Raw genomic sequence first — 22628 nt, 5'->3', positions numbered from 1 at the left:
CCTCATTGGGATTTTGATAGAGATCACATTGAATCTGTAATTGGTTTTGATACCACAGCCATTTTTGCAGTATTAAATCTTGTCTATCAACAATGAGATCTTCATATTTTCTATTTTTTATTTCTTTCCTCAGCATTTTAGGGTTTTTACTATAGATGTTTTTCACTTTCTTGTTAGAGTTAAGTTTATTCCAAGGTCTTTAGGCAATCATGAGTGTGATTTTTTTTTCCGCATTTATTTCTCAGCATGTTATTAGTTTATAAGCTACTGATGTCTTTATGTTAGTTTTGTATCTTATCACTTTGCTGAAAGTGTGTATCAGATTAAAGATTTTGTGATGCAGTCATTGAGGTCTCTGACCTGTAGAATTATATTATTACAAATAAGAACACATTTACTTCTTCCTTTCCTGTTTGTGTCTTCTTTGTCTTTGCATAAGTCATCAAGTACCATACTGAATACAAGGATCAGGCACCCATGTCTTGTTTTGGGTACCTATCTTAACTTTTAAGCAATAGTATTAAAAGACTGAAACAGCCCTTTAAAATTAATAATCTAGAGAGTAGAGTCTCTTAAAAAGTATAGTACTTCTGCCAAATTAATAGTTTTTTGTTGTTTTAAAGACAAACAGTTTTGTTTTAATTTTATTTTTAGATGGGATCTCATTGTGTAGCCCTGGCCCATCTGGAACTTTCTTAGGTAGTCCACAAAGGCCTCAAACTTGGAGATCTGTGTGTAGGCCTCTGCTTCCTCCCTCCAACCCCCAGACATGTGACACCATGCCCAGGGATACATACCTGAATCTTGTAAAATAAATACACCAGATTCCATTACTCAATACCAAATACACCAAAAGTGAAGTATTTTGTTAATTTTTTTTTTGTGTGTGTTTTATGTTCAATGATATGTTTAATCTATTATGAACTTCATCTTTATCTCTGCTTTTTTTTTAATTTATTTACTTTATGTATATGAGTACACTGTAGCTATCTTCAGACCTCAGAAGAGGGCATCAGATCCCATTACAGATGGTTGCGAGCCACCATATGGTTGCTAGGATTTGAACTTAGGACCTTGGGAAGGGCAGTCAGTGCTCTTAACCACTGAGCCATCTCTCCAGCCCTTATCTCTGTTTTTTAATGCTTCTACTAATGCTAGTAGAAAAATTTAAGGTATATTTGTAGCTAGGATAGTATTGATCTAGGTAACAAAATACAAGATGCTTTTTTTTTTTTTTTTTTTTAAGTACAAGCTGGCAGGGAGCTAGTTTAATCATTTCAGTTTTGGCAGTGATAGTATCAATTTATAAGTGTATCAGAGAATACTTTGGAAAATTGTTGTGTTTTGCTGGTTAGATGAGAAACTTCTTGGTCTGTTTTATGACTTAACACATGCAAATTCTTTCTTACTAGAAGTTTAAGGAGGATTAAACTAGCCTCCCAAGAGAACTTTTTTTTTTTTTAGAAATGCAGTCAAGCCATATTTTTTGTTTCTTCTCGAAGAATTTATAGTGAATATCTTTGACTCATGTGCTTGGATTACTGAGTTTGCTTCTATTGAGAAACCCAAAGATTAGGCTACAGTTCCAAGTATTTGAACTTTTATTTATGCAGATGTGAATTACATATGTAAAGAATCTTTCTATTCTTGTTTTTGATTAGGGTAATCTGCTTAATAAAAAGATTAATTCAGATATTTTTCTGTGTGATGTCTAAATTTGTATTTTTAAATAAAACTAATGAAACTACCAAATGAGAATGTTTAAATTTTTAATGATGAGTTTAGCAGATTAATTTAATTATCTATTCTTATAGCATCATGTCTATAGGAATGATTGCTAAGCATTCAATATTTAAAGAGATTTAGTTAAAATACTGATTTTAGTCACTAAATTTTTTCCAGAGTTTTATTAATCAAGATAAAAGAAAAACAGAAGATGAAGATAAGTCACAATCATTTATGCAGAAATACGAGCAAAAAATCAGACATTTTGGTAAGTTCACTACTTAAGTTTTCTTCTTTATTGTTTTAAACATCACTGGTAGGTGTATAACAATGAACCTATAAAATGAGGCCCCAAATTCGTGGCCAACACAACTTATGATGTTGCGCTTCTGTTAGTGTCACCACAGTCTGTTCCGAGTTTTCTTGTATCAGGTTGTAAAGAGAAGTAGTTTGTTAATGCCATTGCTCCAGCTTGGATTCTCACTTGCCTTGTTTCAGGTTTGCATATGATGCTATGTAATTCATAGTTCCTTGACATGTTGCTTGGATAATAGAACAGACATGTATACACAAAGATGTAAAGATACATCGTTATATGTATGTGTGTTTGTGCCTGTATAAGTATATGCCACATGTATAGGGGACTCATGGAGACCACAAGATGGTGTCAGATCCCCTGCAGCTGGAGTTCTGGGTAGTTGTAAGCCACCCAATGTGGGTGCCGGGATCTGAACTCAGGTTTTAGAAAAGCAGGAAGTACTCCTAATGACTAAACCATCTTTCTGGCCCCAGAACTGGCTGTTTTTCTATTGGGTGAAGAGGAATGAACTTGATTTAAGTGAAGGATTCCTAGAGGAGGTAATGTCTGAGTTTTTATAGGAGGGACATATTTTCAGGATTTTCCATAAAGATTAGGCAACAGTGTGAGAAATGCAGAGTCAGATAATATGTGCATGGTGTATTCTGAGACTTACAAGCAATATGATACTGTGGGATTGAAAGTCCTGCTTGGAAGTGTGAGGAGTTAGTCAAGTACTGTGTGAATGAGAAGACATGGCTCTTGCTTATGTTTTGTTAACCAGCGGCATGTTGAAACCTTTTTCCATTGTGGTCCCTCAGAGGATTTTTGCTTCAAAAGGAGAAATTGTACATTTAATTCAAGAATAGTACCCAAAGAAAGCTGGGCATGTTGACACATCTTGTAATCTCAGCCCTGAAGAGGCTGACGCTGGGAGATGGCAAGTTCAGGGTTAGCCTGGGCAATGAGACTCACAAATAGCCAAACCCAAGCAACAGCAACAAAGACTAGTACCTGAAGGGCTAAACACACAAGTTCATAGATAGATAGATAGATAGATAGATAGATAGATAGATAGATAGAGATATCTATATCTATATAGATATAGATATCTCATTGTGTCATTTCATATATGGAAATAAATGGAATAAGCAGCCCTCTTTTGGGTAGATGTTAAAATCTTTAAACCAGGAAGGACAGAATGGATAGAAACAGTAACTAGCCTACAAGTCCTGTGTTGTCAGTTGCCATTTCTACTTAATCCTTGCTACTAAGACCCATGTGTCTGCTGCAGGAAAATGATGTGCCATCTGCCGCTACTTCATTCTAGACATACATAACATTGATAGAAGAATGTCGCTAGTGCTGTCGTGTTTTGGTTTTGTTTTGTTTGTTTTGTTTTGCCAGTTGTTTTGGAGCCATGCCACCTAGTAAGTGAGAAACAGTACCTTCTTTTGTTGTAGAATGAGTGCTTTGATTAAATGACAATTCTGTGTGCAAAAACATCCCAACTTCACAAGTTGTTGTAATCTACCTTGATACTAAGACTGAGTCTATAGTAATAGACTCTTTTCTCACTTTGTAAAACTGAGTTTCTGAGTATTCCATGGTAAGACTAATGAATGTCATAAGTTTGTATTTATCATTTATCTTGATACAAAATAAGTAAAAAATAATTTACGCTAACCAGATCATCTGGTAGATCAAAAAAATGTATTGCTAGTAGAAACATGGTAAGGAGAGATGACCACTTTCAGCTTCAGAATGGGCTTGTTCATGTGAGGGATTGTTGATCCTTCCAAGTAGAAATTGGACTAATTAATTTTGTAGAATAGTGTCATATTGAAATTTTAGCTTGTGTTTTTTTTTTTTTTTTTTTTTAGACTAGGCTACTGAAACATCTTTGATGAAAAGAATCCATTCTCTTGAGTCTATCATAATCTCAATGCTATGCTCACCATAACCCCTTAGTTCATTAAACTATTGTGTGTTTAATAAGATGGCCAGGAGAAAAGGCTGCCCTGACATCCACAGATGATTAATAAGCACTTGTTTTACCATTGCATGTTGTGAGCTTCCAGCATCTTATCTTGTAATACTAACCAGACCCTTGCTGTCTTCAAATCCAACCAGACTTTAGCCACTCCCAGATTCACATTGTGCCTGTTTCTTAGTGGAAATGCACATGGGCTTTTCACTTTGGAAGAGATACCCTACTTGCTGCAGCACATTGGATCCACAGAAATGTTCCTAAGGTAGTAGGCTGCCAAACTTTTCCTGTGTTTTACTTTCCACTCCTTGGCATGTGTGTATCATATAAATAGGCATCTGGGGGACCTGCTACTTCTGCTCGCCAAGTTCCGTCAACGTAGAGTGGACTAGTTTCCAGTTACATGGGATGATGAGATATCAAATGTATGTTGATAAAGTGATAGCACAGTTGATAGTGGTCTGAGATAAGAGTCTGAGGGTTTGATATTAGCCACTTTTGGAGAAAGCAAATATTTCCGCTAATGTGTGCTTATTAGGAAAGTATTTGCCAGACTAATGAGATATATTGATGAACTCCTTAAAAACACATCTGTAATGGCAGCTATAATCAAAGCTTCCAAGTGACGCTTTCCAGACTTGGATTCCATTCTCATCTCCTGAAAAAGAGGCCCTGGTGAGTGGGAACTTCTGTGAGGCTGCAGGGACTTCACACCATCCTCTCAATTGTGCCTGTGTTCTTCAGAGTTCTTCCCAACTCTCCATTAGACTATTGATGACTCTCTTTTTCCTGTCTTTACCCTTACACTTAGATGAAATTTACCAGTTGACGGTAAATGGTCCCACTATTGCAGTGTTACGGAAGATTGAAATCTGATTTTCCTTTACATTTGTGTTTATTAGTTGACTCGTGCTTTAGAAATACAAAATGCTGCCGGGCAGTGGTGGCGCACGCCTTTAATCCCAGCACTTGTAAGGCAGAGGCAGGTGGATTTCTGAGTTCGAGGCCAGCCTGGTCTACAGAGTGAGTTCCAGGATAGCCCGGGCTATAAAGAGAAACCCTGTTTTGAAAAGCAAAAAAAAAACAAAAACAAAAACAAACAAACAAAATGCTGATTTAGATACAGAGCTCATGTATTTACTCTTAACTAGTTCCCACTAGTTGTTTGTATCTTTAACATCATTGTCTTTGTGGACCTCAGAGCTGCTTTTTGAATCATGCAGTGGTTTTTCAGAGCACGGTCATTTTCCCTTTCAGCCATAGTTGGCTTTGATTCAGCGTTTTCTGAGTCTCTGTAGGATGGTCACTGGACACTTTATCAAGCACTGTAAACATTTGTACAGGAGCTGTTTTCTTTCTCACTTGTAACACCTTCGTTGCATTCTAAAGCCAAGTGTTTTTTAACCATTTTTTAAAAAAAAGCTATGAAGTACTTGAATAAAATATAAAGTAAAATGAACTGAAAATTATATGTACTATAGGAATTAAATTGTCTCTGTGATAAAATTGCATATTTTTTTTAAATTGAGAACTTTCCAAATTCTATACAACAAATATACTTCATTTCTATTACCTGAAAAAATATTTAAGGTCTTATTCTAACAATTTTGTTATGGCTTAATATTAAAAAATATATTGTATGTATGTATAACCACTGAACTTTAGAGAAATGGAAGTATCAGAGAAGTTTATAGAATACTTGATGGAGTAACCTAAAATCTCAGAAGCATCTTAAGGTGACAGAGAGAAAGATAGATTTGGTTTTAACTAACATGACTTTGTATGTAGGCATGGTTGTCTGGTGATAGATGATGGGAAACACGGGAAATACAGGGCTCAGCAAGTAAAGCTAGACACAGTCTTCCCAAGGACCTGATAGCCTAGCTTACAGCAGTAGCAATTTTAGTAGGTGGAGTTACAGTAGGTGGTATAAAATGTCAAATGTATTCTGTAAACATAATGCAAACCATGTGCACTGGGAGCAGTTTTAAACGTCAGATAGACTATTGAGAAATGATGACATTTAGATGTTTACCAGAAAGACCCATGGTTTGGAATATTACGTTCTTTTAATTTGTCAAAGTAAGCTATTCTTAGCATTCAGAGGAGCTGGTTGGTAGTTTGAGTGGCTGGCTTATTAACCAGAAGATTGTCTTAATAAGTATTTGCTGTATGAGTGAATTATTCACTATTGTGTTAATACCTGCTAGCAAGTATTTACTATGTGAGGCACTGTTCTAAGTACTTTATATGAATTAATGTCTTTAATTCATAAAAATCCTTCTTGTTGGGGACTGTTTTGGCCCTATTCTATGGAGGAAGATTCAGATGTCTATGAAGGGACTTGCCCAAGATGAAGCTGAGGTTCAGACCGAGGCTGTGTAGTTCTAGAGTCTGCTACCCTGTCTGTCTGCCTTGATTATGTTACTCTGTTTACAGATTTCAAAATAATGGTAATTTCAGATATGTTCTACTCTGTAACTGTGGATTCTTTTAAAATATTTTCCTATAAAGTCCCACATGGTTTTAAGACCTGTATGGACTACTTTTCAATTTCATACTTGAAATTCAAGATGTAATTTACTTCATTAGATACAACCCTTGTCCAGTCTCAAGTTTAAAGTCTTAGTTATTAAAAAGATACAAACTTAAGCATGGAATCTCACCTCTGTGGCTGTTAACAAGTGTTACTTATCTTTTTCATATTATCTTTAATCAGAGTCCAAATGGACAGGGTTTTGTTCATTCACATAATGCTGCCATGTTGAGGTAAATAGATGATTGTAGATAAAAATAGAAGGGACTGCCTCCTTAGAAGTGTAAGCCAGCCAGCAAAGGACTCGGTATGTAGCTCATTTGGTAGAGTTCTTGACAGGTGTGCATGGAGCCCTAGGTTTCATCTCTCAGACTCTGTAAATCAGGTCTGTTGGCCCAAAGGCTGATTGATAATCCCAGCAATCGAGAGAGATAGGAAAACCAGCCTGGGTTCCAAGGGACCTTCTTGAATGAGAGTATAGGGGAAGGGGTGGGCCAAGGCTGTGCATAGGAGCATTTTATGTCTTTAGGTATCAGAAAGGAAGATGGTGCTTTTATCAGCTCTGACTTTTAGCATTCATTAATTTCTAGGGAAGTAGTTTAAAATTTGCATAATCATTCTGTGTCTCAAAATCTTAAATGACCCAATTGTCAGAAAACTATGGTGCACACTTATAATCCTGGCACTGGAGAGCAGAAGCTGGAAAAGTTTAAAGATTGAGGGATTACTGAGTTATATAGGGAAACTCAGTCCTCCTTGGGATTTTTTTTTTTAATGAAAAAGAAATGCTGAAATTGCCTACAACCCTTTTCTAAACATAGTGTTTTTTCAATTGATTCCCATATGTTGCTGTGTATTCTCAAGTAAGGTATTTGTCTTTGGTTTTGATCACATGTTTGCATGTGAAATTTAGTATGTAGGAATTCATTTTGTGTTGAAAGTGAAGTTTTATTGTCATACTCTCAGGACAGTCCTGTGAAACTTCCATGAGGGCTTAATAACATCTGTACTGTTTACTGCTACGTGTAAATCTAAAGCCTGAAACTTTTGGCGTTGTGATACTCAGTACGTACAAGGATAACTTGAACAGCACATGCAGGTGCCGTGTTACTTGGTCATAGTGACTTTGCTAAGTTAGGTAAAGATGCAGAAGTACTACTTGGTACTACTTGGATTCATTTAGTATCTTGAGATAACATGGCAGCCTTTCAAATATGTTCAACTAGTTTTTAAAAGAATACTTGTTTCCTGTACACGCTGAATGGACAGCATTAGTAAATAGCTAGCATGACTAAAAAATAATAAGCATATCAGTAATAACAATACTGACTTATTGTTTCCCAGTTGATAAAATTTCCTGAATTGATAAATTTTACTATATCTTGGACACTTTAAAAAATAAATATAGAGGTAATATAGTAGTATTCTGAATTTTTAGTAAGCCCTTACATTTGCCAAGTATAGTTTCTTGAAATCATGCTTTTTAAAATTTTTATACTGGAGATTGAGCCTTAGGCCTCATGCATAATAAGCAAATACTTTATCACTGAACCATACCCCAATCTTTTTGTTTGTTTGGTTTTGTTTTGTTTTTGAAATGGCTCTCCCAAAGTTACTCAGGCTGTCCTTGACCGGGCTGTATAGCCCAGACAGCCCTTGTGTGTGCAGTCTTTGCCACAGCCAGGCAATGCAGAGATTCTTACTCATCTTTTTAATAAAAACCATCCTGTTCTCTTAGTAAATGGTTCTGATTTAGCATTAAGGTAATGGTACTAGCTTTAACCTTAAGGGAAGATCAAGTATCTCAATGTGTGTGGACTTTGGGTATTCCCATAAGCAGGAGACTTCAACTGGACACTCTCCTTAAGCCCAACCAATTCTCTGAAGTAAATCTTCCTGGCCATTGCTTTAGGAAGTTCAGCTCTCTCAGCTTGCCCTGTCATGTATTACACTGGTCTGGAACCGTGAATTGTCTCTAAAGAGTAACATTTAAAATCCATTTCTTTCCTCACTGGAAGAAAGGAAATATTTGACATTTGTGATTCAATTCTTTTTTACAGGTATGTTGAGTCGATGGGATGATAGTCAGAGATTTTTGTCTGACCACCCATACCTTGTATGTGAAGAAACTGCTAAATATCTTATTTTATGGTGTTTCCACCTAGAAGCTGAGCAGGTATTGTATGAACCTTGAATGTCTGGAAACCTTAATAGAATTCTAATTTTTATTGTATTTTCTTACATTATTTACTTTTAATGAAAGGAGGAAGGTTTTTAGAAGGAATTATAAAGTTTTATTGTTTGTTTCCAACCTCGGAGCTCCCTGCAGGGATTGTGCTGCTTCCGAGTGCGCTCACTTTGCTGGTTCTGGTCATCCTGTTCTCTGAGCTGGAATCATTCCTTTCTTGTTTACTAGTTAGAAAGTCATGTTTTAAATTTTTCAAAAAGCAATCACAATATGAACACAGCCAAAAGTATATAGTTATTCTTGTCCATGTAATAACAGTAAGATGTTCATATTATGTTTATATAATATTTTACTTAACAGTAAAGAGAATAAAATTAAAAGTACTGTAAAAATTCAAAATTCACATCAGTACCAATCCAGTCTCTTTCCAGAGTGTTTTCTTTAACTTTGGTGTGTGTCTTTTTCAGAAAGGCGCTCTCATGGAACAGGTAGCACATCAAGCTGTTGTGATGCAGTTTATTATGGAAATGGCCAAAAACTGTGACGTGGATCCAAGAGGCTGTTTTCGTTTGTTTTTCCAGAAAGCCAAAGTAAGTCGTAACTGGTGTTGTTAAATGACAGAGTCGGGCTGTAGCTGAGCTTGGTTCTGGGCGCATCAGGAGGCAGTTTAGGCTGCTAAATGCTGTAGGTTTTCTAGTGAAAGGAAAGGTCTAGTGTTAGTACTTACATAGTATATGTAAGCTAGTATAGAGATTACATAGTATAGGTTAGTATTTATAATACAACACAGTTGTATTAGTTAGGGTTTTCTTTGCTGTGAAGAGAGGCCATAATCACAGCAACTCCTATAAATAAAGACATTTAATTAGGTCTGGCTTACAGTTCAGAAGTTTTGTCTATTATCATCATGTTGGGAAACATGGCATCATGCAGGCAGACATGGTTCTGGAGGAGCTAAGAGTTCTACATCTTGACTGCAGGCAGCAGTAGAAGACTGTGTACCACTGGTGTACCTTGAACATAGAATATCTCAAAGCCCACCCCTACAGTGACACACTTCCTCCAACAAGGCCACATCTCCTAATAGTACCACTCCCTATGGACCAAACATTCAAGTACTTGAGTGTATGGAGCCATACCTATCCAAATCACCACAATAGGATTGAAATTTTCATGATGATGGACACTTAAAGAGTGAGAGGCTGCACTTGACCCTATATTTAAATTGAAACCCATTCAAATTAATGCGACTGGTTTGAGTACTTCATCATTTACCTATTTAATGTATAAGGAGTGTTTACTGACATAAAGTGTTGCCTTTCAGTTGTTAGGATGCAGTGTTGAACAAAACAGACACAGCATCCTCCACATGTACAACTCACTGTTTAAGAAACCAGATTTGTAGCTGGGTGATGGTGGCAGCGGCAGTGACCTTAATTCCATCACTTGGGAGGCAGAGAGAGGTGGGTCTCTGAGTTCAAGGCCAACCTGATTTACAGAGGGAGTTCCAGGGCAGCTAGGATGACACAGAGAAACCCTGTCTCAAAAAACAAAACAAACAGAAGAAAAAGAAAACAATTTTTTAATGAAAATCTTGTAGAAATGAGGAGAATGGATTATGAGTTGCATTCTGAGAACAGCTCCACATGGGCTACAGTAGTGAGAGCCTGTTGCGAGACAGTAGAGAAAAATGTGTTACAAGTTTAAAGCAAGAGATGCATGTTTATATAAACATAAACTAGATATGTACAGAAAGATTACTGGTTTTGTGTTTTCTGAATCACTAATAATTAAGTTTCCTAAAAGGCAAAGTAGCAAAGCAATGAGAATTGAGCTCTGCTGGAAGAAGTACACATTAGAGCAACCCTTTGGAAGTACTTGTAGTGGAACTGCGCACGTGCACGTCTGGATAGCAACACCATTTTGAGGAATGTAACATAGAGAGCATGTCTCAGCATGTACTCGGGAGCCCCGATAGTCAGGAGGCCTCAGTAGCATTGATCTCCATAATACTGCAGTGCTGTTAGTGGCTACGCTGACTCTCGTCTACTCAGGAGATGGGTGTAATGATGCCCAGTCGATGGACGAACCTGTTAGCTTGTGGAGATGAAAAGCGATATCACTGTTCCTACCTTTGCAAGGACAGGGCAGGCTTTAAAGAACAGTTTTTATCTTTTAACTATTATATATCGTGTGTACAGATTTACTTATGTATGCAGTGTGGAAGCCAGAACTTGACAGTGAATATTTTCCTTTATCATGCTCCATCCCATTTTCCAAGACAGGGCCTCTCAGTGTACTTGAAGAGCTTACTGTTTTGGCTAGGCTGGCAGGCCAGCAAGCCCCCAGGATCTGCTTGCCTCTGGCTTTCCCCCTTCTCAGTGCTGGGCTTACAGTTGTGAGCCATTGTGCTGGGAGTTTACATGGAACTGAGGATCCAAACTCAGGTCTTCATGCTTCAGAGTATGTGTCACTGTTGCCCAGACTTGTCACATTCTTGGACTTTACGGGTCACTTTTGGAGTCTTAAGTAGTCATGTTTAGCTCTGGAAACACAGTAGTGTAAAATAAAAGTACACTGCTAGTGGCAACGTTGAATAGATTTGTTCCTGGGTCTTTTACAAAATTTTGAATACAGTAAAAATTGACCGATGTAACCTACATAAAGAAATTACTGCACGCATGAATTTTTAGAGTGCAGGTGAGCTGTGAGGCTCGAGAATTATGTCCCACAGCAACTCCTATCTCTGTCCTCACTGCTTTGCTGTTTATAGATTTGTTCATGATAGCAGCCTAACCCTAAATAAATTGTGGTATATTCATTAATATAGTCATCATCATTATAGATGAAAAAATATAGATGATTGAATGAACAAGCTAGTTGTATAGCCAGTATCAATTTTAAAGATCTGTTTTATAAAGCTGGCAGTTTAGCTATTTTATGCTTTATAAAGCATTTATAAAGGCAGAGCTAAACAGTATATTTTTGAGAGCTACATGGTTGAGGGAAAGTAAAACAAAGGTATGAGTAAGACCCAGGGAGAGAAGAGCTCTTGGGAGCTGCTTTCTGCAGTCCTGCTGATAGTCTAGCTCCTGGCTTCTGTGGGTACACAGTGGCGTTTTTTGCTCAGTGAAGTGCATATGCATATTTTTTGCACATTTTAACATATGCAACTAGAAGTTAAAAGGAAATATACCAGAAGTTTAACTTTGATCATTCTTGAGTATAGAATTATTTTCATTTTTTATGATATTCTGCAATGAATATTTCCTATTAGAAACAGACCAAAAAAAAAAAAAACGATTTTATTTTTAAATGTAAAAAGACAGTTACCTTAAATGCTCTAACCTCTTTGAAGTTGTAGTCTGATCCTACAGTTTCCAGTAGACTTTTAATGAACAAATGACTAGGTTAGAATTTTAGGTAGGCTTATGCTAACTAAATTTTACTTGATTCATAGAAGCAATAAAAAGTATACCTTTTGGTGATACCTTGATGAATGTGTTTAAACTGATACTTAATTTGGTGATGGGACATTGCCAGACTACATTTTAATATTATCTTTGATAAAGCAACTGAAAATGATTAAAGTCTTTAACCTCAACAGTTTTTTTTATTAAAAATTAGGCAGTAATGTTTGCGGGTGTTTCTGTCATGTTTAAAGTGTTTTGGAAAGGTTAGCTTATTAAATCATTCTGCATTGTAGGTAACTTCATTGAACAGGCACAGCTCTCTGGATTTAAGCCTGTAGGCCTTAGGGTTGCAGAGAGTAGCAGTCATGATGCCTTTGACAGCAGTTACTTTTGGATGTGTACACTGTACAGTAGCGTAGATCACACGAGTACTAGCTAGAACTAGAATATGATGTCATGCCTAACTGAGCAAATTATTCAAGTAGACGGGATATCCCAGAACATAATTTCCATTATTTATGTAACCCAGAACTAATCTATAATCTCAACCAAGTAGTACAACCTAAACTCCCTTTACAGGGTCTTTCTACCACCTGAACTGAAAGCCAGCAAACTGTTAGCGCAAGGTATGCACCCTGCCGGTTACATGTGAAAGACATGTCTATAAAAAGAGGCCTCTGTCAGTAGAGAGGGGCTTTTCATGGAGAACTTAAGACTCCTGCATCACTGGATGCCAGAGTCCCTTCCCTAAGCCTAAGTTATCATACTTGTTTCCAGATGCTACAAAAACACTTGCTTAGCTAGGGCACTGAAGATAACAGTAATGAACTTGAATGCTGAGTTTGTTTTTTTTTTTATAACATTTACAAAGAGAATCTAAAAAGTCCTGAGATGTACTAGATGGAGCTCTAGCTCCCCTTCCCTGGTTAATTGAGAGTAGAGCGAGCATGAGAGGCTGATGCGGCTGGTTTGCGATGCTAGGGACTGAGTGAGAACCTTGTGCTACCAAGCAAGTGCCCAACCACTGTGCTATGTTCCAGTTTTAGCTTTTTATTTTGAGGTAGGGTCTCATAAGTCACCCTTTTTGTCCTTTGTAAATTCACTGTGTAGTCTACTAGACCTTGAACTTGGCTTTCCTCCTGCCTTTCGCCTCCTGAGTAAGTGGTCTTAACTGTACCACCAGGGCACTCCTGTTTTGTGTGTATGTATATGGAGTGTTGTTTCCTGTTAGTTAATTTTGTTGAAGCAGAAAGAAACAGGAAGCAGACCAACTGTTGTTAGTGTTCCTGTAAAAGAAACAGTGTGTGCCACTCTGCAAGGAGACTGCTGGCTCCTGCATTTTGATGATTCTTTACTGTCTGTGTTCCAGCTCTGCTATGTGCTTCTCAGAGTTGACTCTGTGGTTTAGTAGTCCAGAAACATTCTGTTTTGTTTTCATGTTCTAGGCAGAGGAAGAAGGTTATTTTGAAGCATTCAAAAATGAACTTGAAGCTTTTAAATCAAGAGTAAGACTTTACGCTCAATCACAAAGCTTTCAACCTGTGACAGTTCAGAATCATGTTCCCCATTCTGGTGTTGGATGCATAGGCTCCTTAGAATCCTTATCACAGGTAAGCTGGAAAGGGGAATACTCATTTCATAAACGTAGTCAAATAATTTTGTTCTTTAGGACCACTGGTGCATAATATTTTGTGACCACTTAATTTTCTCACCTCAAAAAATAAGTGTTGGACATGGCAGAGGCAGATGAATCTCTGTGTTTGAGGCCAGCTTGATCTCTGAAGTGAGCTCCAGGATAGGTAGGGCTATGTGGAGAGACCTCATCTCAAAATCAGTTGATTGATTGATTGATAACCCTTAGTGTTATTTCATGCTTTGGCATTTAGTCTCTTCTGTTTATTAGACACACCAAATTCTCTCATTTTGATGTAGAAAGGATGAGCTGTACAGTCTTTAGGTCAAGTGTCACTACCTATTGGTCATCTCAATTAAAAACTCAAGGTGGCTCCCTGTAAACATCTCATTCGCTGTAGGCAGTTTGTTTAGTTGGAGGCTGGCTATGTGAGTGATAGCTAACGGGATCCACTGCATGGCTGTTTTGTAATGAATACCTTGTTAAGTTGACCTTTCTGTGTCTTATCTATCCAGATAGTAGTAGTCATAGTATTGGCAACTATTTTAACCTCTTCAGAATCTGCTGCAAGATCAAGATTAAAAACCGTGCTATTAGCATGAAAAAAAAAAAAAGTCAGTGAAGGGAAGATGGAGCCGACCCCTAGAATTGCTGATAGTCGGCTTTAGAACTGTAAGATGGTTCAGACAGACCCTGCCCATTGTGACTTTAGAAGTAGCAGTTTAATAGAGCCCAGTTATCTCTCATTTCCAAGCTCCAAGATTTTAAGACCAGCTTTAGCCAGTTTATTCTGTTGTCTACATTGGGACATGGAAAGTGTCATTCAGAAGACAATATGAGGAGAGTCCTGTATTTATCTTTAAGCCTCATAAAATGGTAAAAAAAATGAAATTTTCAATTTCTTGACCTTAGGTCACTATAATTTTACCATTTTAGTAACATGTATTTAAAAGTTATTAGATTTACATTAACCTTTAACCTAATATAGTATATAAAATAGTAAGGAACACAGTTGATCTCATTTAACTCAGCCAAAAACACTTTTAAGGATATAAATATCTACATTCTGGCTTTAAATAATTACTAGTGTTCTCCTTTAATTAGACACATCAGGAATAACCCCCTGAAGAATGCCTGCAGGTCTCTTCTTTATTTTTAATTTTTTAAGATTTGTTTTATATGTATGAAAATATTTTGCCTGCATGTATGTGTGTGCACCACATGTGTACCTGGTGCCCACAGAGGCCAGAAGAGGGCTTAGATCCCCTAGAGCTGTTCCTTACAGATGGTTGTGAGCCACCGTGTAGGTACTAGGGATTGAACCCTAGACCTCTGCAAAAACAGCAAGTGCTCTAAACTGCTGAGCCATCTTCTCAGCCCTGAATCAGTTCTTTAATGTCATTTAAATACAGTATTGAAGCAGCACATGAGAAAGCAGTTTTTCCAAGAGAGTTTTATGATGATGTTGAAATAAACCTAAAATTAGTCACCTGATAGATACATGCAGAGGAAAAAGAGACTTATAGGATATCATTGGTTCTTTACATTAAATGAGAGCATATACACATTAAAATATAAGCAACCTGTATTATCAAGAAGATACTTCTGGTTTGAGAGAAGTAAATTAACAGTTGACACCAGTGGCCAGGCCTCCATTGCCATTTGTGGTAGAGAAGGCTGCAGTCATAGAGTTTTGTCATCTGCATTATTTCTATTATGGACACTCTTTATAATTAATCTAGGATAGTAGACCAGTTGCTCCCTACAGGGTGGGAGTTTAAGCTTCCTGACCTAGACAGCCTCAGGGGAGGTGTGTACTGTTCAGGACTCTTCCTAGTTACAGAAAATCATGAGGTTAAATTACTTTGCCTAAAGCCAACACAGTAAGTGATGGGGCTGACACGCTAGTTTTGACTCCTTCCCCACTCTTGAGTCTTATGAGTCACAGGACGACAAGTACTCAGGTGCTTTTAGGGAGAACCACGCACTGGGACCAGGAAAGTGCTGAGGGCGCTGGTGGATATGTGGCAGTCAGTGGGGTTTCAGCATGAGTTAGGGCAAAGATGCTGGTTCCTGCTGGTTTTTCAAGTCTCTCCATGACTGGTGGGTCAGTGAATCTCTTCAGCCAATACTTGATACTCAGAATTCTGTCATGATAGAGTTATTATAAGTTTGGTCTTGAAGGAAATCTAAAATGGGTGTTAAGAAAAAGGACTTAGCAATACTTGGTGGAAGTAGAATAATATAACAAGATTGTTTTATAAACTTAGAATTTGGCTAACACTCTTGATTGTAGTGTTTTATAGTGAAGAGTCCTCCGCATCATGCCGTCTACCACTGTCCTCAGCCTTGCCAGGCTCAGCAGCGGCTGGCTCCTTGACTAAGAGGAGCAGCTGCTTCAGGTTTGCTCTCTGGCCTGGCTTGGATTTGTTTTCCTCCTTGAATAATACTAATACTACACAGAAACATTAAAACAAAATAAGAAGGACTCTTGGGAAGAATCAAACTCTACCTAGCTTTTGCCTTTTACTAAAGAAACCACAAAGAGTTGTGTTGTAGGGTTTTCTTCCCTTTAGTTTTTGTTTGTTTTGTTCTTTTCTTTCTTTTTTTTTGGGGGGGGGCAGCTTGACTGTTGTCATCAAGGTTGGCCTTGAACTCTTGATCCTCCTAGACTGCTGGATCCTCTTGGTTGCTAGAATTACAGGAGAGAGCATTGTACTTCACTTGGAAAAGTATTGCACTTTACTAAGATTAAGACAAAAGCAAAGTTTCTCTGTGAGATGAGCCATTTAAAACATCCAATATCCACTCACCTTTGTGATCCCAGCACTTGGGAGACTCGGACAGCAGGAGCTCAAACTAAAGGCCAGCCTGGGCTACAGAGTTAAGAGCGCATCTCAAAGGGGAAGAAGAAATAATAATAAACAAATACTCACTAATAAACAAATGACATTAGGTAGTAAAAAAAAAAAAAAGTCCAAGTTGCTGGAAAATGTTCAGAATAACTGAGTAGGAAAAAATCACTTCAAAAGGAGGCCATGCCATCTAACATCTTGGGTTTTAAAATCTTAAACTCCTTTCCATGGAAAATTTAAAAAGAATGCATTTAATTTTGTGTTAATTGGACAATATTTTATGTTATCTATTCGTTTTAGAGAATAAAATCTGATTTTCCTTTAGTTTATTTTACTCAGTAGGTAGACTTTTATCTAAATGTTTTACATTGATAGTACTTAACTCTTAAAATTAGATAGTAATCTTAAGAATACATTGCTGGCTAAAAACTGTATTTTAACAAATGTAGTTTTTAAATTGTATATGTATGAGTGTTTTGCCTAAATCTCTGTCTGTGCGTCACATGCATACAGTGCCCAGAGAGGCCAGATGAGGCAGTCAGGTCTCCTGGAACTGGAGTTTCAGATGTTTGTGAGCTGCTGTGTCTATGCTGGGAACTAAACCCTGGTCCTCTGGAAGAACAACCAGTAATCTTAACTGCTGTGTCATCTCTCCAGCCTTCTAAAGGCATATTTATTAAATACAATGCTTATGATGAAATTTAACCTTGTATGGTTAAGGAATTAAAATTATAGTTTTGTTGAAAGAGTTAAAGGGGGTATCTGTACCATTTCCGGTCATGTCTATGTACTCTGTTTTTATCACATCTCTTTGAGAAAGAATAACTTCCTATCTTTAGTTCTTCAGGTTTCAGTCTGTGGACTCCAAAGATCCACTTTCTTTCCTAATTTGCTATGCTGCAGAGGACTAGAAGGTGAAGCCATGTGCACAGTTGATGTGTGGTGTGAAGCTGCTTTTCAAGTGTTGTTCCCCGTCTGTCTTTCTTTCTCTCTCCCCCCAGAATCCAGATTCTCTTCAGTGTTGTACCCCTGCCCCTCTGTGCAGTGTAGACTCAGTGGTACACAAAGAAGATGACGACAGAATGATGGACACTGTGTGACTCAGCTAGACTGCTGAGCCCAAGGACTAGTTTGTTAGAAGAAAGGAAGAGCCTGGCTATTTTCTTGACACTTTTATGGGTGCTGCACTTTATTTTTGTTCGGTTTTGATGGGAGGGAAAGAGTACTGAAATGTTTTGCAACTTTTTTTATGTGCTGCTAGGGTTTTTGTTGTTGTTTTGTTTCTGAAGGGAGGAGTGGTAACCATATGTTGCAGGAAGTCAAACTGGACGGACTCTCCCCCACCCCTCAGTTACTAAATTTGCCTTTAACTGTTCTTATTTTTGGAATCAAAGTATGAAAATCTGCACACTGCAATGTTTACAAGACTGGTTGACTGAGGAGACATCTGCTACACAGTCTTTTTTACATGGATATATACATGTCCTACTTCGTGGAAAGAATTAAAGATAAAAATACGCTGTGTCCCACTGCAAAGTTCAGCTGTCAGATCTGGTATTTATCACATTAAAAGCAATAAATGAGTAGTGGTAAGCTACTTTACTATTAAGTAAGCTGGATGGCACAAATTAATGTTTTAAGATATTTAATTTGTATTTTCGGCACCACCAGTTAATTCCTTGACTAGTATAAATTTGATATTAAAAACATTACATTTATCCCCAGTAGTCTCAAAACTGTTCAGAAGTCGACTTTGTCCTGATGACTGTTTAAATATTAAGGAGGGTAGTGAGTTTAGAAAATGATACAGTTTTCTGATTTTCCAAGAAGATAAAATGCAAGCTTACCCTAATTTACTTGACATAGTCTGGGACCTCTCAGGGAGTAAGTTTTAGGATTGAAACGGCCTGTGAGAACAAACAGGAAGAGTAAGGTCCTTGTTACATCCCAGTTCTGTGTGTGATATGGTGAAGCCGTGAGAAAGGTAGACCTGAGCTGCCAGCCATGCCTAAGAATTTGCTGACCGTCTCCTTCAGTGGCAGCGATGGGTCTCACTCTGTCTGCTACTCGCTTCTAGCTCAGTTACTAGAGGATGCTTCTGAGCTTCACTTCTTCCTGTGTAATTCATTGCAGATCCACCAGGATGTTTGATGATTCTTTTATTTAGAATTAGATGACAGTGCCAATTATGATATCCTTATTATTTGAGGATTAATCTTCCAGCATACAGGAGCACTAGCTTTGGTTATTTTTGAGTGTAATCTTTGGCTCAGTCCCACTTCAATTTGTAGCAAAGTGGGTACCTGGGGTTTGGGAATGCAGGTCTCAGTGTGAATAAGGGAATCATGCTAAGCGGCCATGGGGAGCTCAGAGCGGTGACCTCCACCTCTGCTGTCCTGTTCAGCTGATGGGGCACCTAATACTTTGGAAATGGACTGGAATTGTTGAATCATACTCCTGTAATGTCACAATCTTCCTAGTTCCCAGAATAAAAGTCTTTTTGTGCTTTTGATATAAATATATATACTCTATAATAAAATGTCTGACTAATTTATATGGCAGTGCTCACTGGCTTGTAAGTTTCTTTTTAATCAGTGACCTAGTCATGGAAGATATTTGTTTTATTTTTTCTCTCTTTTTCTTCTTTTCTGGAGCATGCTCTCAGTTTCCCTCTTGATACCAAATGGACAGAATAGAAGAAAAGAAAGCCCTGATTTCACAGAAGTGGCCCTTGCTGACCACTTTCCACTCAGACTTCACTCTGCTCGTGACTTGTCTGTGGACACCCAAATGGCTGTGGCCTTCATTTTGTCTTCTATAATTTAAAGTTTTTAATGGCCAAAACAAAAACAGAAGTATTAGCAAAGTGAGTATATAATTTTTTAAAGTTTATTTTGGTTTTGTTTTCCAAGATGAGAATTGATTTAAGAGAAACTTTTTTAATACTTGGCTGGAACTTTTTTACCAAAGGAACCACTAATGAATGTCATAATTTGCACTTAAGGATGGTAACTTAATCATTGGCAGGACTTTAGTATTAAGGTGATATATTAGGCTGTGTGTGGTAGCACATGGTTAGCACTTGGGAGGCAGAGTCAGGTATATCTCTCTGAGTTCAAGGACACCCAGAGCTACGTAGAGAGACGATCTCAAAACAAAATGACAGTCTATTGGAGTCCTTCTATTTCCTTGATTTTGAAAATGCTTTCTTAGTATTCAGCTAGCTATCTCCAGCAAGAATAAATTTCCTCTCTTAAGTAATAAAGAATAGTAATTCCCTAATCTATGAGAAATTCAAACTCATCAGTTAATCAGTGAAAAATAGTTGACATCAAAGTATTTAACAGACTGCTGTGGGGTTTTTTTTGTTGTTGTTGTTAATTTTTAATTTACTTTATCTGAATACACTGTAGCTGTCTTCAGACACCCCAGAAAAGGGCATCGGATCCCATTACAGATGGTTGTGAGCCACCACGTGGTTGCTGGGAATTGAACTCAGGACATTTAGAAGAGCAGTCAGTGCTCTTGACTGCTGAGCCATCTCTCCAGCCCCCAGACTGTTGTTTTATTTTAATGAAATAGCTGAGGACTTAGATATGGTTCAGTTGGTAGAGCTCTTGCCTAAGATTCAGTGAGCCCTTGATTGCATCCTCAGCACCACATAAACTGGGCATGGTGGCCCATACCTGTGGCCTTAGTGCTGGGGATGTGAAGACAGGAGGGTTAGAAGGTCATAGTCGAGCCGGGTGGTGGTGGCGCGTGCCTTTAATCCCAGCACTTGGGAGGCAGAGGCAGGCGGATCTCTGAGTTCGAGAGTTCGAGGCTAGCCTGGTCTACAGAGTGAGTTCCAGGACAGCCAGGACTACACAGAGAAACCCTGTCTCGAAAAAACCAAAAAAAAAAAAAAAAAGACGGTCATAGTTTCCCTCAGCTACTTAGCAAGCTTCACAGCCTTCTGCCTAGATGACACTCTGTCTTAGGAGAGAGACAGGAAGAACAGGATGGAATGGTAGTGGAGAAAATACTGGTTAGAATTATTACTCTGAGATTCGCTTTTAATTACACCATCTATGGGGTCTTTCAAAATTTTTACCAAAGGAGCTTATAATAGCCTTTAATTTCTCTTCAGAAACATTAGGCTTTTTTTTTTTAGACTAGCATTCATACTGTTTTAAAAGTGAATAAGGGCTGTTGAGATGGCTCACTTGGTGAACGTGTTTGGTACCAAGCCTGACAATCTCTGGGATCTAAATGATGGAAAGAGAAAACCAACTTCCTCAAGTTTCATTCAACCTTCATATATGTATAGAATATATACATACACATATGAATATTTGAAGGGTTTTTTTTTACTTTTAAATTTTTTTTAAGTAAATTAACATGCTTCCCCAAAGAGCATACATCTCTGTTAATAAGTGGCATTCCTTACAGTGGAAATGTCAACAAGGTATTCTCAGCTTAACCCTGGGGTATTTTCAGAGAAAAGTAAAGTCAATTTACTATTCTCAGAGTGAGTCACATTTCGGTTCTCAAAGTGGTGCTTGTCTGGATTGGGGTTGTATTTTCATTTCCATTTTTCCAGCATACCATTCACATTTTAGCAAGAAAGACCCTTAAATAATGCAGCATTCTGTTTCCCTCTGTAACGGGTGTTTTTGTACTATTTCATAGGTTGTCCAAGAAGCTGATCTATATGGTATTGATTTGCTTATAATGTCATGTAATGGGGAATTACAAAGAGAAATACATTTTGATTATAGATTGCCTATTATCATTAACAAAAGTGAAAATATTCTCATAGGCCTTAAAAACTAATCATTTCTAAAGGTAGAAGATTATTTCTGAAGTCCCTGCATCTTTTACTTGGTTTCTTATGTTACTCTTCTGATGCATGGGGTCCTATGGGAAAGCATGCAGCTGGCCAGTCCATACTTGGCATGATACTGCTTGGTGCTGTATTCAAAAAAACCCATGGTCTTTAGGGAGCTGTAAAAAGTGTGAGCTATGGGCTGGACAGGTGGCTCAGTGGTTAAAAAACTCTGGCTGCTCTCCCAGAGGTCCTGAGTTCAGTTCCCAGCTATCACATGGTGGCTCACAACCATCTGTAATGGGATCTGATGCCCTCTGCTGGTGTGCAGGTACACATGCAGATAGAGCATTCATACATAAAACATATAAATAAATCTTTTTAAAAAGTATTAAAAGGGAAAAAACATGGGGGCTAGAGAGATGGCTCATTGGTTAAGAGCACTTGCTGCTTTGGCAGAGGGCCAGAGTTCGGTGTCCAGCATCCATGGCTGATGGTTTACAAGCTCCTGTAATTCCAATTCCAGGAGACCTGATGCCTTCCTATAGCCTCTACAGGTACCCATACATGTGCACATAAACAAATAAATAATAAAATCTTTTTCAAAAACATGTAGGGGAATGCTAGAGATTCAAAAACCTTACTGGCTTTTATTAATGCTTTTTAAGCCGAGCTAGACTGTTTTAATTGTTTAAATAAAATAAAATTGAATCCAAGCTGTAGTTATGGATGGGGGTTTTTTGTCAGTGAGAAGATAACAGTGCTGCCCAGAGCCTTCAGCTCCACGAATATTCCACGGGACACAAAAATAAAACTCTCTCACTGGCTGTCACAGCATTCTGCTTCTAAGAAGCATGTATTCAGTAATGATCGTTCTTTCTTTTTTTTAATCTTGTGTGTATTGGTATTTTGCCTGCATGTGTGTTTGTGCATGGTGCCCATGGACACCATGGACGCCAGACATATTGGATTCCCTGGAACTAGAGCTACAGAGAGTTATGAGCTGCTGTGCGTGTGCTGGGAATCAAACCCAGGTCCTCTGGTAGAAAAGCCAATGCTCTTCCTGCTGACCCACCTCTCCAGCCCCAGCAAGGATCCTCTTAATCAGTGTCTGACATCAGCCTATCCAGCAGCAGAAGACAAGTTCCTTTTGTTTTAATAGAAAAGAAGCTATACAAGTTTC

At 37.9% G+C, this 22628-nt stretch overlaps 1 protein-coding gene across 5 annotated transcripts in view; it reads left to right on the top strand.

The window, feature by feature from the left end:
- Cdc37l1 (cell division cycle 37 like 1) overlaps positions 1 to 22628 on the top strand; it is a 50421-nt gene that overhangs the window by 6855 nt on the left and 20938 nt on the right. For 2 of the 5 annotated variants that reach the window (XM_028764005.1, XM_028764006.1), the window contains exons 3-6: positions 1903 to 1993; positions 8610 to 8725; positions 9205 to 9327; positions 13596 to 13760. In XM_028764005.1, coding sequence (XP_028619838.1) covers positions 1903 to 1993; positions 8610 to 8725; positions 9205 to 9327; positions 13596 to 13760 — 495 coding nt within the window. Of the gene's footprint in view, positions 1 to 1902; positions 1994 to 8609; positions 8726 to 9204; positions 9328 to 13595; positions 13761 to 17477; positions 19193 to 19292; positions 19607 to 22628 lie in introns of those variants that run through there. The other 3 variants (XM_028764007.1, XM_028764002.1, XM_028764004.1) reach the window with 3 other exon arrangements.

The sequence above is a fragment of the Grammomys surdaster genome, unplaced genomic scaffold (assembly GCF_004785775.1).
Source record: "Grammomys surdaster isolate TR1022 unplaced genomic scaffold, NIH_TR_1.0 141, whole genome shotgun sequence".
NCBI classification, from domain to species: domain Eukaryota; kingdom Metazoa; phylum Chordata; class Mammalia; order Rodentia; family Muridae; genus Grammomys; species Grammomys surdaster.
This window is presented reverse-complemented; position numbering and strand designations above follow the sequence as displayed.